This window comes from Juglans microcarpa x Juglans regia, chromosome 8S (assembly GCF_004785595.1).
Source record: "Juglans microcarpa x Juglans regia isolate MS1-56 chromosome 8S, Jm3101_v1.0, whole genome shotgun sequence".
Taxonomy (NCBI): Eukaryota; Viridiplantae; Streptophyta; class Magnoliopsida; order Fagales; family Juglandaceae; genus Juglans; species Juglans microcarpa x Juglans regia.
In genome coordinates this window covers 19874935-19891233 of record NC_054609.1, presented here as the reverse complement: position 1 = coordinate 19891233, position 16299 = coordinate 19874935, and the positions used below count along the sequence as shown (strand labels likewise).

At 35.9% G+C, this 16299-nt stretch overlaps 1 protein-coding gene across 6 annotated transcripts; it reads left to right on the top strand.

The window, feature by feature from the left end:
- Positions 1 to 632: 632 nt before the first annotated feature.
- Positions 633 to 14735, top strand: LOC121244350. 6 transcript variants are annotated; one of them, XM_041142382.1, is made up of 13 exons: positions 709 to 780; positions 1364 to 1432; positions 1748 to 3091; positions 4872 to 4879; positions 5715 to 5905; positions 7269 to 7329; positions 8235 to 8333; positions 9569 to 9720; positions 9930 to 10043; positions 12012 to 12079; positions 13201 to 13311; positions 13774 to 14005; positions 14484 to 14735. In XM_041142382.1, the coding sequence occupies exons 3-13, from the start codon at positions 1758 to 1760 to the stop codon at positions 14592 to 14594; spliced, it is 2481 nt and encodes an 826-aa protein (XP_040998316.1). In that variant the 5' UTR covers positions 709 to 780; positions 1364 to 1432; positions 1748 to 1757; the 3' UTR covers positions 14595 to 14735. The 6 variants fall into 6 exon arrangements, with proteins under 6 accessions (XP_040998315.1, XP_040998316.1, XP_040998314.1 ...); XM_041142380.1 differs by having other exon boundaries at positions 747 to 780; positions 1316 to 1432; XM_041142384.1 differs by having other exon boundaries at positions 749 to 780; positions 1316 to 1432; positions 5730 to 5905.
- The last annotated feature ends 1564 nt before the right edge of the window (positions 14736 to 16299 follow it).

The window sequence follows — 16299 nt, the reverse complement described above, 5'->3', positions numbered from 1 at the left end:
TAAGTTGGGTGTGTTATAGACACAAGAAGTCATACTTCCTTTTTTTTTTTTTTTTCTTTTTTTCTTTAAAAAGATCAAGGGTAAATTAAAGAAAAAGAATTCTAAACCCACGAGAGAGCTAAGAAGGGCATAGGAGAGAGGTGTCAAAATAATTCATCTTACCATTTTATTTACTATTTGAAAAATGTCAAAAAATAATATTTCCAGAAATATGAGAGTCTACGTGGATAAATTTGGAAGTTGCGATTTTTTTTAAAAAGAAAAAAGATCTCAGTACCAAAACAATATTTGATAACCATCGCTAAATATTATTATTATAATATTATTCTTTATTTTCTATTTTCAAATTTATGTTTTAAAAGAAGATTAATTTTCACTTAACAAATTAAAAAAAAAACTGAAAAAAGATTTTTTTAGCAATAATTAGTAAGTAAAAACATGCTCACATTCAGGTTTCATTTATTTTTAAGAAACTTTTCAGTTCATCGTATTTAATTATTATAATTTTTTTAAATTTTAATATAAAATAAAATAAATAATTTAATTTTTTTAAATCATAAAATAAAAATAATATTAAAAAAAAATATTATAATAATATTTTATTTCAATAGACATCACATCCGATCAGCACATCCACCGTCACGCTAGCTCCACCTCTGAATAGTTCCATAAAGGAAAACGACGTCGGATTACAAAGACGGATGTAAAAGAACTTCAGATTTCAGAATAACGTGGTCAGTGGGGAGACAGAGGCGCACAAATCCAAGCACACGGACACAGGTCAGGAAGCTTTGAGTCTACATTCTCACCTTCATATTTCTTGCTTCATTTTTATTCAGAATTTAATTTGTAGGGTTCCTTTTCCACTAAGTCTTAAATCTTTCGGGTTTCATCGCGATTTTACCTTCATTTTCCCTCAGTTTTCTCGTTAACCGTAAGGGGAATAAAAAGGTTTGAAATTGATTCTTCTTCCCTAACGTGGGGATTTCGTTAGGGTTTATTGTTCAATAGTTTTTTTTTTTTTTCCTGTTTCTATTTCAGTTTTCCCATCGTTTTTTGGTGCTTCAATGTCGGCAAACTTAATGAGTTGAAGAGCAATATTGTTTATATATCATTATCCCTTGTTTACCTGTTGGATTGCTGATAAAATATGAAAAGCGTAGTCATTTATCTGTATATCTTCACCAAAATCACTGGCTAAGCTTAACATTAAACTTTAGAAATTACAACTCAGGCTTTGAATTAATTCGTGTAATGTATGTTCTCTCAAAAATTATGAAAAGGATTATTGTTTCTTTTATTTTTCGAACCCTAGGGGTTGGCTCAAGTGGTAAAGACGGTTTTGGTGGTATGCTCCTTCCAGGTCTAAGGTTCGAATCCTCTTGGGTGCAAACAATTATGTTCTGGAGAACTTCCCATTGAATTATCCGAGGTATACACATGGAAAACTCCTTCTCGAGGACCTGTGCACCTGGAATTAGTCAGGACTTTGTTCTCAGACATATGGTGCCAATAAAATAAAAAAAATCTTTAATTTTTCTCACTTCTATCATATTTCCAATTTGTTATGCTTTACAGTTGTATTGTTCTTTTTTCTTCTGTCTTTTGAGGATTGCTCTAGTTATGAATGATTCTAACTATATGCGAAGTTGTTCTCACCCATATAGCGCACTTGGCTTTTCTCTTAGGAGATGCTTTTTGGTGTTGGTTATTGTATTCAATAAGATTGGGTTGTGTAATTGTACAGGATTATCATTATGAGCGGTGCTCCTAAACGATCACATGATGAGAGTGGTCATTCCTCATCTTCAAAATACCCACATGAGGATTCTGGTGCATACCCCAAGATGTCAGCTGCAGTTTCGAGCGACTACCATCCCCCCTATGAGATAGTTCAAGAAAGTCGGGTGCCGAAGCTTCCCCGGACTGAATCTCGCGATGCAGATAGAAGATCTCCTCTTCATTCATTGTATAGGATTCCATCTTCTTCGAATGAATCACATGTCGATCATTCTGAAAGCAAGATGGAATTGAAGGATTCCAAGGATGGTAGAGATCTTCGGTTTGAGAACCGAGATACAAAGATGGAGATGAGGGAGTTGTATGGTGAGGGGAGGAGGGAATCTCAAATTGTGAAGAGTGAAAAGGATGTAAGACCTGACAGTAGAGGAGATGATAATAAGGAAATGAGATATGATAGGGAAAGTTTTAATGATCCAAAAGGTGATGTGAAGACGGAAAAGGATGTTTATGGTGCAGCAAGTAGTCACTTGAATTGGAAAGAATCAAAAGAACACCATAGGGTAAAAAAATATCTGGATGCCCCAAGTGGAGGTATAAATATCTGGCATGTTCCACGTGTTAATTCACAAAGCCCCAGTGAGGTTGGAAAGGAAGGCTCAACAATTGAGGAGAGGGATTATGGGGAATCTCACGAGGCTGTCGGAGAAAACAAAGTTGGTTCAAAGGGTGAAGAGAAATTGAAAGATAAGGATAGAAAGAGGAAAGATGTGAAGCATAGGGATTGGGGAGAAAGGGATAGGGAAAGAACTGATCGTAGGAGTGGTCCTCCAGTAGCTAATAGCGGTGGTGAGTGCAAAGATTCAACAAAAGAAGAAAGAGATGTAGAGAGGTGGGAGAGAGAGAGAAAAGATTTTTCCAAAGACAGGGAAAGACTAAAAGAGAGGGAAAAGGATCATACCCGGAGGGACCCATGGAATGGAGTAGACAAAGAGATTTCTCACAACGAGAAGGAATTAGGAGATGGGTCTTTAAGAATTCCAGAGCAGGAAAATCTAGCATCAGAGCAGAAGAAACAGAAAGATTTTGATAGCTGGAAAGATGTTGATAGGGAAGCAAGAGACAGGAGGAAGGAAAGTAATGATATTGAAGGAGATATAACTGAAAGGCGCACTAGGTGCGATGACAAAGAATCGGATGATGGATGTGCAGATGGTGAAGGGGCTTCTGAAAGGGAAAGGGAAGTTTATAATTATGGAGTTCAAAGGAAGAGGATGCAGCGGTCAAGGGGTAGCCCTCAAGTGGCTAGCCGCGAGCTCCGTTTTAGGTCTCGTGCTCAAGAAAATGAAGGGTGTGTCATACTATTTTCTTTTGCTGCCAATTTAATTGCAAGATTATTAACCTTAATGGATCAATTTTCGCATATTAAACGTTACTGTTGGTGAAAATAAGATCTGCATATTGAATTTTGTGTACTGAAACTGTTAATATGGCATATAAATTTTATTTTACTTATAAAAAAAATATTGGATATAAATTTGTTAGGTTTCTTAGGCCTGGTTTGGATAGCAAGAGCCTCGCATCTTATACTATCTTATCTCAATATCCAAACACCACAAAACACAAACACTTTTCAATTTCAAATCTTCAACCTTTTCATCTAATCATTACCTAATCATTACAAATTTTTCAAACTTCCAAACAAAACACAAAAACAATTCAACTTTTTCAAATTACAAAACAAAAATTATATTAAAAAATTATATTCTAACAATATTTTAACTTTATAATATTTTTATTCAATTTTTTCTCTCTTTTCCCAAAATCCCATAAAACATTTCAACTCAAACCATTTCACTACTATTCATTTTTTTTGATAAGTTAAAATTTTTATTAAGCACAATGTAATAGGCGAAGCCCAAGTACACAGCAAGTATACAAAAGAAACACCTAATTACATTCTAATACTAGAAAAGTGAAGACAGGAACTTGTTTACAGCCCCTCCCTTGAGTACTACTATTCATAGATCATCTAATCTCATCTCACTATCCAAATGAGGTCTTAATCTTTTATCCCCTTCTGGATAGATATTAATTTCAATGATAAATATTACCCATAAAAAATTTATTGATACAATGTTGTTTATTTATTGAAACCAAAATCTTTTAAGTTTTATTAAATTTTGATTTGCCAGCAAAATTTAAAAACTTGAATCCTGCAAATCAAATCTTGTCATGTACGTGGAGTGGATGGTGTGTTGTTCACACTGGCTTGCTAGAAGGACTCTAATATTTATTTTTCATATTTTCTCATATGCTTTTTTTTCATGGCTTGGTGCATCTTTGATGTATATATTTGATCTTTTGCTATGCTATAAAATTATGATCTTTGGAGGAATAAAAGATATTTGGGGGCCGCTTGGTCCTTTTCTTGATTCTGTTTAGGGTAGATGAGATTTGTGTTATATGCCAACTATCAAAGTTAAAGCCCAGTGACGTTCTTTTTCTTTTAAATAATAAAAGTTACATACGCATGTGCTATGCAGAAATGCAGTGATTTAGATTGGTGGCATGGTGCAAATAAACTAATTGCAATTATTAATTTCAATTTGTTCGATACAAAAGTACAAAGTTTTTGTAGAATGCTAAATTTTAGTTTTAACTTGAAACCAAGCATTTATAGGCAGGGCAATGTTAGTGTTTTCAGGTGGTCCGGTAGGGAAATTTAAAGCAGAAATAAGTATTCTTTTTTCCTTGCAATTGTGTTGTTGGAATTGTCTTCTTTTGTTTACCAATGGCTTCTAGGTTGGGGCTTGTTGTTGTGGGTAAAGGATTTGGGGGTTATTATTAGCCAAACAAGAAAGCTCATGACTAATAGGAGATAAACTGCAAAACGGTAAGTGAAAATGACATAACTCTAACTTCAGAATATGACATTATTTGTTTACCAACTCAATGGTGCTAACACTGTAGTTTTTATTTTTATTTTTTCATTTTTCAAATATCTATGCTGTAAATATTATGTGATATATCCTCTCCAATGGATATTTATTGTTTGGTGGTAATCTTAATATTTTTCTTCTTTCCCCTGGTTGCACATTTTTATTTTTTTGCCTTTTATTTTTTTGCAGATCTCAAGGTAAGCTGCTGTATTTCATCTTATCAGATGTAACTTCTTTTCACTGACATGCCCTGGGGAAGTAATGTTGATTTCTACGAAAATCACTTTCATTTGTGCATCTCCAGTTTACCTTGCATTTTGTGATGATTTTGTTTGCATTAATATCTGTACTTCCCGATCAAAAAGTATTAGCATTCCGTTAGATTTGAAAATCAGAATTCATATTATCTTAACCTGATTCTTGTTGAGTCTGTTCGAAATTAGAATAAGTATCCATTGTTTGATACAAATGCATATATCTTTGGATTTCATTATACTATTTTCTACAATTATTATGGCAATTAAATTGCCTGACTAAGTAATGTGCATCTTTGAGAATGCATGTGCACTTACAAAATGATCTATTTTCTAACTTCTGATTACTAATTTCATATATTGTCTTGAGATTTCAACCATGATGTTGCGTTTGCTTTTTTTGTGGACCGAAAGGAGGAGAGAAGGAAAAGGGGGGGGGGGGTGATTAATGCGTGATAAAGAAAAAAAATCAAATATTTGTTATTAAAACCTTAAAGCTCGGGCCAGAAAATATTGTTCTTATTCTTATCATTCGCAATGCTTCTGAAATTTCAAATTGATTCATGTTTAATGTGAAAAGGTAATTAATTATCAGTGGTAGTGTACTATTGGTGTAAAGCTTTTACCTATAAAAAAATATTATTGGTGTAAAGCTTTTTAACCCCTTTATTTCATAATACACTTTTAGCCATTGTATATTAAAATGGGAATTGATTGTTTCCATTCATCATGTCTTTAATATTACTTGTTTCTTGTGCTTATCTGTTATATCCTAAAGCTGCGAGTGTTTCAGGTAAAGTTGAAGTATCTTCTGTTGTTTATAAAGTTGGTGAATGTATGCAAGAACTGATAAAGTTGTGGAAGGAACACAAAGCATCAGAAGCTGAAAATAATGGGGAAAGCTCATTAAATGGTCCAACTCTTGAAATTCGAATTCCCGCTGAGCATGTTACAGCTACGAATCGCCAAGTAAAGTCAAACTGATTCATGTTTATATGACATTGATCAATTGGCTTTTTATAATTTGCATAATGTAATTTACCCAGTGTTCACAAACTTCTTAGGTATTTACAGTTTATGCTCTTGTGCAACCTATTATGGGCTTTATTCTAGAATGCCATTCCCTCTATCATGTACTCAATAGACATATCTGATGAAACTGTGGAAAAGTTTGCAACTTCCCCATGCACACAAAACAAAATGGGTAAAATTGTTGAGAGAGTATTTGTAGGATTTGGAGCTATCTAGCTAAGCATTCTGTCAGATCCATATCTTAAAATAATATGTACGGAATAGAGACTGGTACGATTCAATTCAAAATTTTGTTCGTTCGGGTTAATAAATATTTTGAAGATATGGATCTGACGGAATGCTTAGCTGGATAGTTTTTTGTGGAGGCAATGAAGTGCCACACATCCTTGGCTGAATGGAAGGGTCTAGTTAGGAGATAATTTTACTTGAGACATCCACCTTATGATTTGTTTCCTTTTCTTTATTTTATTAAGTTTGATCTTTGACGTTGTGTTGTTTCAATGATTGCTTGGCTATCCTTACCGCCCCTCGTTTAATGTGGCATTTATAAAGAATAAATGGTTAACTGCACAAGTAGTTAGATTGTTGTAATTGTATTAAAAAAATGAAGTTAGATTGTTATCATCTTTGGCTGTTATTTTCTCAAGGATATTGTTTCTTGGAAATGCAAGTGTAAACTGGTTAAATTGGCTAGAAACAGAAGAATCCCACACAGTGATGTAATGGGGACTATACTGTCAGGAAAAGGGTAATATTGTCAACCCTATCATGCACCTGCCGGGGGGTGGCAGGATTGCTAATCAAAGTCTAGCTGCATGGAACAGGGCATTAGATTTTTAGAAATGTGGCCAAATGATGTTGCAGTATACTTCACAGCTCCTTGTCACATTGCTGTTATGGGGAAATCTTCCTGTATTCGTGGTGGTCTGTCATGTGTTTGATGGTTTTGAAGATTAATATTTTCTGTTCACCAACTCTTACATCAATACCTGGCTTTATGGATTTTATTATGGAAACTAAGATCTTGCTCCTTGTCAATGGTGTCTTTGGACCATACAACATCTTTTTTTTATCAGAAAGGGTTAGTGGTGAATCACTCAACTTCTTTTGGGTGCGGTGAGTTGTATTTACCTATCAAAACAAGGGTATTGTCACTCTTCTAGTTTTATTTGATTAAATATCTACGCCGGATTACTCACTTTATTCCAATTATTGCTAGTGTAGAGTTTGAAGCTTGAATATATGCTCCTAATAGCCATGCTGTATCTTCATTTCAACTTAGTGAGGCCATTATGTGCAGGTCAGAGGTGGCCAGCTCTGGGGGACAGAGATATACACTGATGACTCAGATCTTGTTGCTGGTATGTGGTATTATGACCCTTTTTTTTATAAATAAAATAAAATTTTATGAGTCAAGTAACTAGGCGTTGTCCAACTACACGGAGTATACGAAAAAGAACACCTAGTTACAATTTAGGAGCAAGAAAATGATGCAAGAAAATCATGAAAGCTAGATCCATTGAGTACAATAGCAGAAGTCCAAAGAAATAAGGCGTGGAAAAAGAAATTTCTAAGCTCATCTAAAGAATGCTCCCGATCTTTTTTTGATAAGTAAGAAATCATTTTATTAGAAGCAAATGAAATAGGCGAAGCCCATGTACACAAGAAGTATACAAAAGAAAACACCTGAATACAACAGCACTCCTGATCATCAAAGCAATTTCTAAGCTCATCTAAAAAGCGCTTCCGATCATCAAAGCGCCGACCATTCATTTCAAGCCAAATGCACCACGTGAGACATAAAGGAATCATTCTCCATACAGCAGCAAAATGTGGGTTGCCCTGAAGGCATTTTCAACATGCAAAGAGATCCACCACCCTCCTAGGCATCACCCATGCAAGTCTGGTCCTGCAAAAGATCTCATCCTATACCCTTGTCACCTAACAGTGAAGTAATAAATGATCGGCAGATTCACCACATTCTTACACATGACTTTTGTTAGTGGTATTATGATTGTTTTAATTATGCCAGAAAACGGCATTCTCATTACTCTTTACCATTGGATTGTACTTCTGAATTGTTGTTCAACTTCGAGTTTTCAGGGCTCTAGATCTTTTCATATTCTTTGTTTAGGTGTTTCTCCTGTATGCTCCCTGTGTACCTAGGTTACACCCCTTTTTCTTATAAATAAAATTGACGGACTGATCAAAGTAAATCACTGAAGTGGTGTATGAAGATTAATATTGAAATTTCCTTGTGTTCCAGTTCTCATGCATACTGGTTACTGCCGCCCTACAGCTTCTCCTCCTCCACCTGCTATCCTAGAGTTGCGTGCTACTATTCGAGTGCTACCTCCACAAGATTGTAAGCCTATATTCAACTGTACCTATCTTTTCTGCATAATTTAATGGTTGAAAACACATAAGGCAGTCCTGCATAGATGCTTGACATTACAAGTAAGATGCCACAAATTAAATTTTAATTGGTTGTTCATGGTTAGGAAAAAATTAGAGTTGTTAACCTGGCAAGAGAAGTTTTATGGGTTTCTGATTAAGTATAGAACGTAACTATTTTGAATTTTTATTTTTCCTGGTTGGGTTGTGGTTTGAAGTAATTGTAGAAAGTGCCGAAGTTTAAGTAGGGATGAAGAAGAAAGGAGGAAACAAGAGGATTATGAAAGTGAGAGGTTTAGAATGTTGAAACTTGGGAATCTTTTGATTCATAATTTTCAATTCCATTGCCAGTCCTTTTCCCCGCCATAAGAAGTTTTATTGCATTCCTCAATTTGATTTACTAACAATTTCTACTTATATAAAAACAAGACTGGACAATTTCTAAGTCATTAATCAAGTAAGTCCTGTTTTTAATTTCAGATTTTAATCATAAGAATTCCTTCAAACTTAATTTAATACATGATTTAAAAGCCTTCTCAATTTGTTTAAACCTCTCAATCAATGCAAGGTCCAAAACTTTACCAGTTGGACTTTTAGGGGAGGTACACTTCTCGAATAATTTTGTAACACCCCAGATTGGGTATAGGAAGGTGGTGAATCGGATCTTGCATTGCATTAGATGAATAAGTTCTTGTCTTTTATAATGATTCCCAGAGGTGCCAGTTGTAATATTTACTAGTTCTTTTGTAGTATAGGTTTTAGATGAGGTTTTGGACTGTCCTTGGTTTGTTATTAATGTTATCAAAGCCAAATCCAACCATAAGTGTAGGACTTGAGCCATGCCACCTAGAATGGGATGGCCTGACCTGAACTTCAGGAATTTAAGGGGAGAGATTGTAATATCTTGGATCGAGTATAGGAAGATGGTGAATGAGTTTCTTGGGAAGGAGAAGTTTTTGCCCTTTATGATGATTCCAAGGGACTTCAATTGTAACATTGACTAGTCCTTTAGAGTCCAGATATGACTTGGGTCTTCCTTGGGTCATTACAAATTAATACTTTGTGAGCACGTTCCAGAATTTTCTTTAATTTTTCTCGTTTTCTTTTTATATTTTGTACTAATTCTACCGATCAAGTAAAAATATTTTTTCTAAAAATTCTGCTTATGACTTTTGTAATTCTAACATTGTACTTCCAACGTTTTAGGTTACATATCCACCTTGAGAAATAATGTTCGTTCTCGAGCTTGGGGTGCTGCAATTGGTTGTAGTTACCGTGTTGAGCGATGCTGCATCGTGAAGGTTATAGAAACATCTAGTTATAGTCTATATTTTCATTGTTGCCTCCCCCAAGTAATGGTATTTCTTTTGTGCTTTCATTTGATCTTGGAAATGCTTTGTATAAGTCTATGGACTTGTTGCTGTATAAGTCTATGGACTTGTTGCTTGGATTTGCTATTAGTTTCATTTGATGCTCTAAACGGTATCTGTGAAATATTTTCTTATCTGAAAGCCAATCTTGATGTTGTCTCAATTTTCTGTTCTGTTTTTTTATATTTAAATTTCAGAAAGGTGGTGGAACCATTGATCTTGAACCTTGTCTTACACATACATCAACAGTGGAGCCCACCCTTGCTCCTGTGGCCGTTGAACGGACAATGACTACCAGGGCTGCCGCTTCGGTACCACTGACATCTTCTCTTAAACCAACTGTTTGAGACTTTTCCGCAAGCTAGAATTTCTTTTATCATTACTTATAAATAAAAAATAAAAAAGTTATCATGCCTGTATTTTTTGAAAACATCTTTGATTTTTTTTAGGTGAATCTCTTGTATAATCCCTATTTACTGGGTTATGCCCGTTCTTCTTAATAAAATTGTATCTTACCTATAAATATATATATTTTTGATAAGTATATAAATATATATTATGCTTCTGTAGCAAGCATCTTTTACGTGCCCTGTCTGTATTATTATGAATTTTTTTTATGATGCTGTAGAAAATTTTTAACTTGTCCTTGATCGGTTTAAGAACATTTTTTTTTAGGTGGGGTAGGGACTGTGATACCCCCAAGCATCCAATACACGGGCAAAACATTTGTGTACTTGACACCATGAGAGGAATTGTCTGTGGTCTGAAATTAAATTAAATTCAGATTTTGTCCTTATGAAAGTAAACCATGTGGAACTATTCTCCTAAGACTTGAGACACATTTGTATTTGTGGAATTGTTGAGAAATACACTAAGTTTGGACAAAACTTTCTTAAATATGAGCATATATTTTGGGTAGTGACATTTTATTATGGAAAATGATTTGTACAGTCCTAGGATGTGCAAGCCCCACACAGTCCCTTTGAAAACAAGTGGGGCACACCTAGGACCCACATGAAAAAATCACTTTTTATGGTGGGCCCCACTTTTTTTCAAAGGGACTGCGCAAGTCTTATAGACCATAGGACTGTATCTTGCATTACTTTATTATTATTGTATACTAAATGCATTTTCCAATTAAATCGTTGTATGAAGTGTAGACAAAAACTTTATTTATATGAAGTTTAGATTGAAAAATTATGCATTTATTTTTACTTATAAAAAAAAATTGTGTTTATTTTGCTAGATATGGGCTGACAGCCATTTTCGGGCTGTTAAAGTCATTATGGGATCTAAAAACAGGTTTTTGGCTCAATGGGCCTATAACCCATTCAGGCCCATGGGTGGCCAGACGGCCCATAGGCCAATCTGCCCTCCGGGCAGCCAGGCGGGGCTACCCACATATGTGGGATGGGGGCCAGGTGTGGGTTCAACAGAGGGACCCCCGCCTGGGCGGGGGTGGGGCCGGGATGGCCTGTAGCCACCCGCATAGGGCAGGTGGCTGGCCTAATTGTGTGATCCAGAGGTGGACATCTTACATCTATTACTTTATTGTTTAGTAGTTTGAGCTGCATATCTGTTGTTCCCAGTATATTTGGGTTGCACCCCAAGCGCTCTTTAATGAATTTTGATCAATTTTCTTGCCAAAATTTAAATGTAAAATAGATAAAGAAATGAAATATGAAAATTATTTGAATTCATAATGTTTTCGAATAATAAAATGGAAGTTATGATTGTCATTTGGCATATAAGCATCATACTGTTGAAGAAGAAAATTTGCATTTCATAACCTTCTTTAAGGTGATTCATCTTGGGCTTTAGATCTCCCAGTCTACCAGGCTTTGTTACCACGTTGGAAATCATTATGCAAACTTGGGAAGCAACTCCTCACTTCTGGCAAAGTTTCTAGAATGCTGAGCACTGCACAGATAGATCCATATATCTGTCGATAAAGGATAACGAAACCTAGAGAGGCTAATAAAGAAAGAATCAAGCAGCTTTTAGATCCAGAAAACAACTTCTTAGGGAAAGAAGGGGTAGAAGATGGTCTACTGCCTAAACTTTCTAGGATTGTATTGTGCTAACTATGCCTTAAGTTTGTAAAAAATAAGGTAGTAAAGCATTGTAGCATCATCAAACAGTAGATATCTGACCTTTGATAATTGCAATTTTAAATTTTATGAGACGTGAGTTTTGAGATTGCAAAGTTATTATATAATTGTAAAAACGTGTATGAATTGTGGATTGTAATTAGTCTCGTGATGACTTTCATTCTCTAGAATGCATTGCGGCAACAGAGATATGTACGAGAAGTTACAATACAGTACAACCTCTGCAATGAGCCTTGGTACACTTCAAATCTCTCTCTCTCTCTCATACTTTTTTGATCATGAGCCTTTGTTAATAATTAGAGATGCACCGTGGGGGGATTGCAGATATTTAAGTTCTTAGAACTTATGTATTGTTAGTGTTCACAAGCTCTGTTATCTCTGTTGTAAGTTTCTCTCGCAACTTTTGGTGTTTTTACTGTTCTTTCTTCTTTATATCTTTACCTATATATATGTATATATATATAAAAAAAAAAAAAGTTTTGGTGTTTTTACTCAAATCTAATATTTTTAGTATGGCAGTCTGATAAACATAAAAGAAAGAAGCAAAAAAGGGGAAGAAGAGGGAGGGAGGGGGGGATGGTATTGATCTATGAGATGGTGGCCACATGATTAAATGAAAGCATGGACCAAGATTTAGTCTTACAAAAATTATTAGATCATGTACATAAAATCTGACATCACATGCAATTATTATTTGTATCATTTTAAAAAATAGGTTTAACACTGATATATGGTGTTTTTTAGAAGTTTGGTTTACTGGTAAATGTATGGTTTGGATGTGCACAAGTTTGAATATCCACTGTATTCTATGTCTCAAACCATTCTGCCACTTGCATCTTTGAATAGGTATTTACTGAGCAATAGACTAAACGTATCCAGCACTATGGCATTACACCCATCTCTCTCTAAGAAAAATTCCCTGCCTTCTCTCTAAAACAAAACCAAACAGCCCCTATTGTGGCTAGGTTTTACTTCAGTGGATGCATTTGCCTTAAAGGATGCCATGCAAGTAAATTCTCTTTTTCTCCTCCATCGCCACCTCTTCTGGTATAGGTTACATTATTTACATTGTTGTGGCTATGATTTATTTGCTTTACAGTGCTGTTAATGCAATCCATCTTTGACCAGTCGCATGTAATTGTCAGTCGTAGGGACAATGGTAAATACATGGCTTAAGAATTGTAACCATATTTATATTTTGAGTATCCGGTTTTCCACATTCACCTACGTGTAGATGCCACACTTTTTTTAGCAGCTTCTGTTGTTGCTGCTGCTGCTTTGTTTTGTATTTCATTTTAAGCCTTTAACACTTAATGATTGTTGCTCTCCACGCATATGTTCTTATGAATTTCTTCAGGATTAAATACAGCATAAGCATTGTTGCTGACAAGGGTCTGAAGAAACCCCTTTATACATCTGCACGATTGAAGAAGGGAGAAGTTTTGTATTTAGAAACCCATTCACGCAGGTATTCTTTTTAGCAAGTGCTAATTCAGCTCGATTATGTATGTACTGAATTTCATGTTTTAACACCCTCTCAAAGTTTATTTTTATTCAATTGGTACCTACCCCTGGAAGCAGTTAATGAATATGGAACCTAAATTTGCAAATTTTGCCCTTTTTTAGCTTGATTTCCCTCATCTGACTCTCTTCAGATTTAAAATGCAACAGGTTACTAGGAAAACTTAGCATGTCAATGTGATGGGATTAAAACCTCCAGCCACCCATCCTCTCTTCTTTTTATTGTTTTCTATGATTGGTTGGGTCTATCTTTACCTGCTCAATTCCCTTGCTCTTTTGTTGTTTGACTACATACTCTTTATAATCATGGGATCACATATTTCCAAAATTTTGAGGTTATGGAGGCTGAAGTCCACGTGGACTTCCCATGTGACTCGTCTTTTCTCATCTCCTGAGTTATTATCTGCAGGTATGAGCTTTGTTTCACTGGAGAGAAAATGGTCAAAGCTATACCAGCAACTCAGGTGCATGGCTTGGAGACGGAGAAGTCTCAGAATCATCACTCACATTCGACAAATGGTGAAAGAAATGATTGTGATAACATGGTGATTGATGCATTTCGGTGGTCTCGATGTAAGAAGCCACTTCCCCAGAAAGTCATGCAATCAGTTGGGATTCCACTTCCCCTTGAACATGTGGAGGTACTTCTTGTCCCCATTCGTCTATTTTGACTTACCTGCACTCTTCTTCAAAATCTCTAGAAATGGTTGCTTTCAGATAAAATCCTGTGCACCCCAGGATTAGTTGGGACGTTGTTTTCGGGCACCTGGTGCCAAAAAAATAAAAATTATAAGTATGTACTGGGTGTTTGCATCAGCCTCTACTATTTGCTTTTGCATGTTTCTTTTCCACATATATCTGGTGCTTCTGTGAAGCTGGTCCTCACCGTAAATTGCTTATAGACTAGAGCTGTTATTTGTTAGTGCCCAACATATAGCTCAATCTGTTTTTTTATTCCAATTTTCATAAGAGCAAGAGAAATCATTGTCGTCATTCGCATCCTTGTTTAGACTTTCATTGAATTGCTATACAAATGGATATAGTTGTCAAATTTGTTTGAGTTCAATTTCTATATGTGCTTGAACATCTATATAATGGAATCTTGTTCTGCTCAAATAGGTATTGGAGGAAAATCTTGATTGGGAAGACGTGCAGTGGTCACAAACAGGAGTATGGATTTCTGGAAAAGAATACACACTTGCTAGGGTGCATTTTCTATCCACCAGTTAGTCAAGTCTTTTAATGGTGCCTTCACAATGTATGCAGAACTATTTAATCCTGATCCGATGTATCGAACAAGTCTGTTGATTCGTAATGATATAAGTTCCGAATCATGAAAATGCTGGTTATCTATTTATTTCAACTCTTGCATGCAGATGGGTACCCCTAGGGTAAGTAGTCTCCTTCCTTTTCGGCCCAGGCCATATTCTTGGTACCATAGGCCTTTTTTATGAGAAGGCCGAAAAGAGGCGTGCCAGGAAAGGTGAAGTATTTGGGTGTGCAGCCTGCATTCAACAACCTCTGACTACTGCAGGAAGTACAAAGAGACCCTTCCCAGAGAGCTTTGCACTCAAAGAGAGACCCAAAAGAGCAACATCACGTTGGGAGGGAGGAGCTTGGGATCCTCCTTGCCCTTCTCCAGCTCTCTCATTTTCTCTCGTTTTTAACTTCTTTTCCTTTTCCACCCCATCTTCTTAGTTTTCTTCAAGTATTTATGGGTCTTAAGAACGCTAAAAGCCAATGCATCTTCAAAATTTGAAGAAATGTAGATAAAATGATCTACTTTGGCTTCAGCTTGAACTATGAGTTACAGTAATTTTAAGTATATCATCAAATTTTGAATATGGTTTTGATGAAGAATGCTCTTATGGAGTTCTCATCACCCAATCTTCCATAAATTGTCGGTACCTTCACTATTCCATTGGCATGTGATGTCCACGCACCACTGCCAGTGCTCAGGGTCTCCATTCAACACCCTCACCTCCGTGGTTTTTCAACTTCTTTCAATCTGTTTTCCAAACCAAACATCCTTTTGGATTGGCTTTGCCTCCGTCCTCTTCAGATTTACAGTTTTATTATATGCTAGTTTTTGTGTACTTTCATGCTTGTAAGGGCTAGATCCATATCATTTTGTGAAAAACCAGCAAGCATGCGCTACACCATGCCCCTCAGTTGTGGCCACCTTGAGCCACCACTTCCAGTTGCTTGTTCATGCCTCCAAGGCTTCATGTCTCACTCATTACCATTTTTTGTGTGAAATTGGATGCTTTTTTGGTCGAAATGCGGGTGCGGAGATTTCTAGTAGCCTCTTGAGCACAAATCGTTTTAATGCTCAACCTATTACTGTTGGATCTTCATTTAGCAGAAAAAACCATCTTCAATGAGGCCTCTCTCGAGTTAAGAAGTATGGGATCAAACCGTGAAGTTCCATTCCTGTTTGTTTTTTATTTCTTGCACTATTACCTTCGATTTGGGGGTGTTTGATAGGGTCCCCCGTCCTCTCCAATTGTATTTCTAATTTTAGTTAATTTGATGTTTCTCACATAGAAAATAATACTATTTGCAACATGATAACTTTGGTACCATGAGTTATGTCACGGCACTTCCTCCGCCTTTTCATTTGTTTTCTTCTTTCCCCAAGTGTCATCATACTTCCATTGGCAAGCCCTTATCTCATGACAATGAAAAAAGCCCCCAACTTCGGCATAAAGACTCGAAAAAAACCACCACAGTTATTAAGGGATTTAGTTTAATAGGCATTGTGAATGCCTTAACGTAATGAAAGATAGATAGCCGATGTAGTATCGACATTTTTATGACAAAGGCAAAGGGATCATCAATGATGGTGTTGAGAAATTTGTATATGATCTACCTCCAGGGTAGATGAGCCACAGACTTCAGCTTATAATTTATGAACAATTGAGGGGACATAATT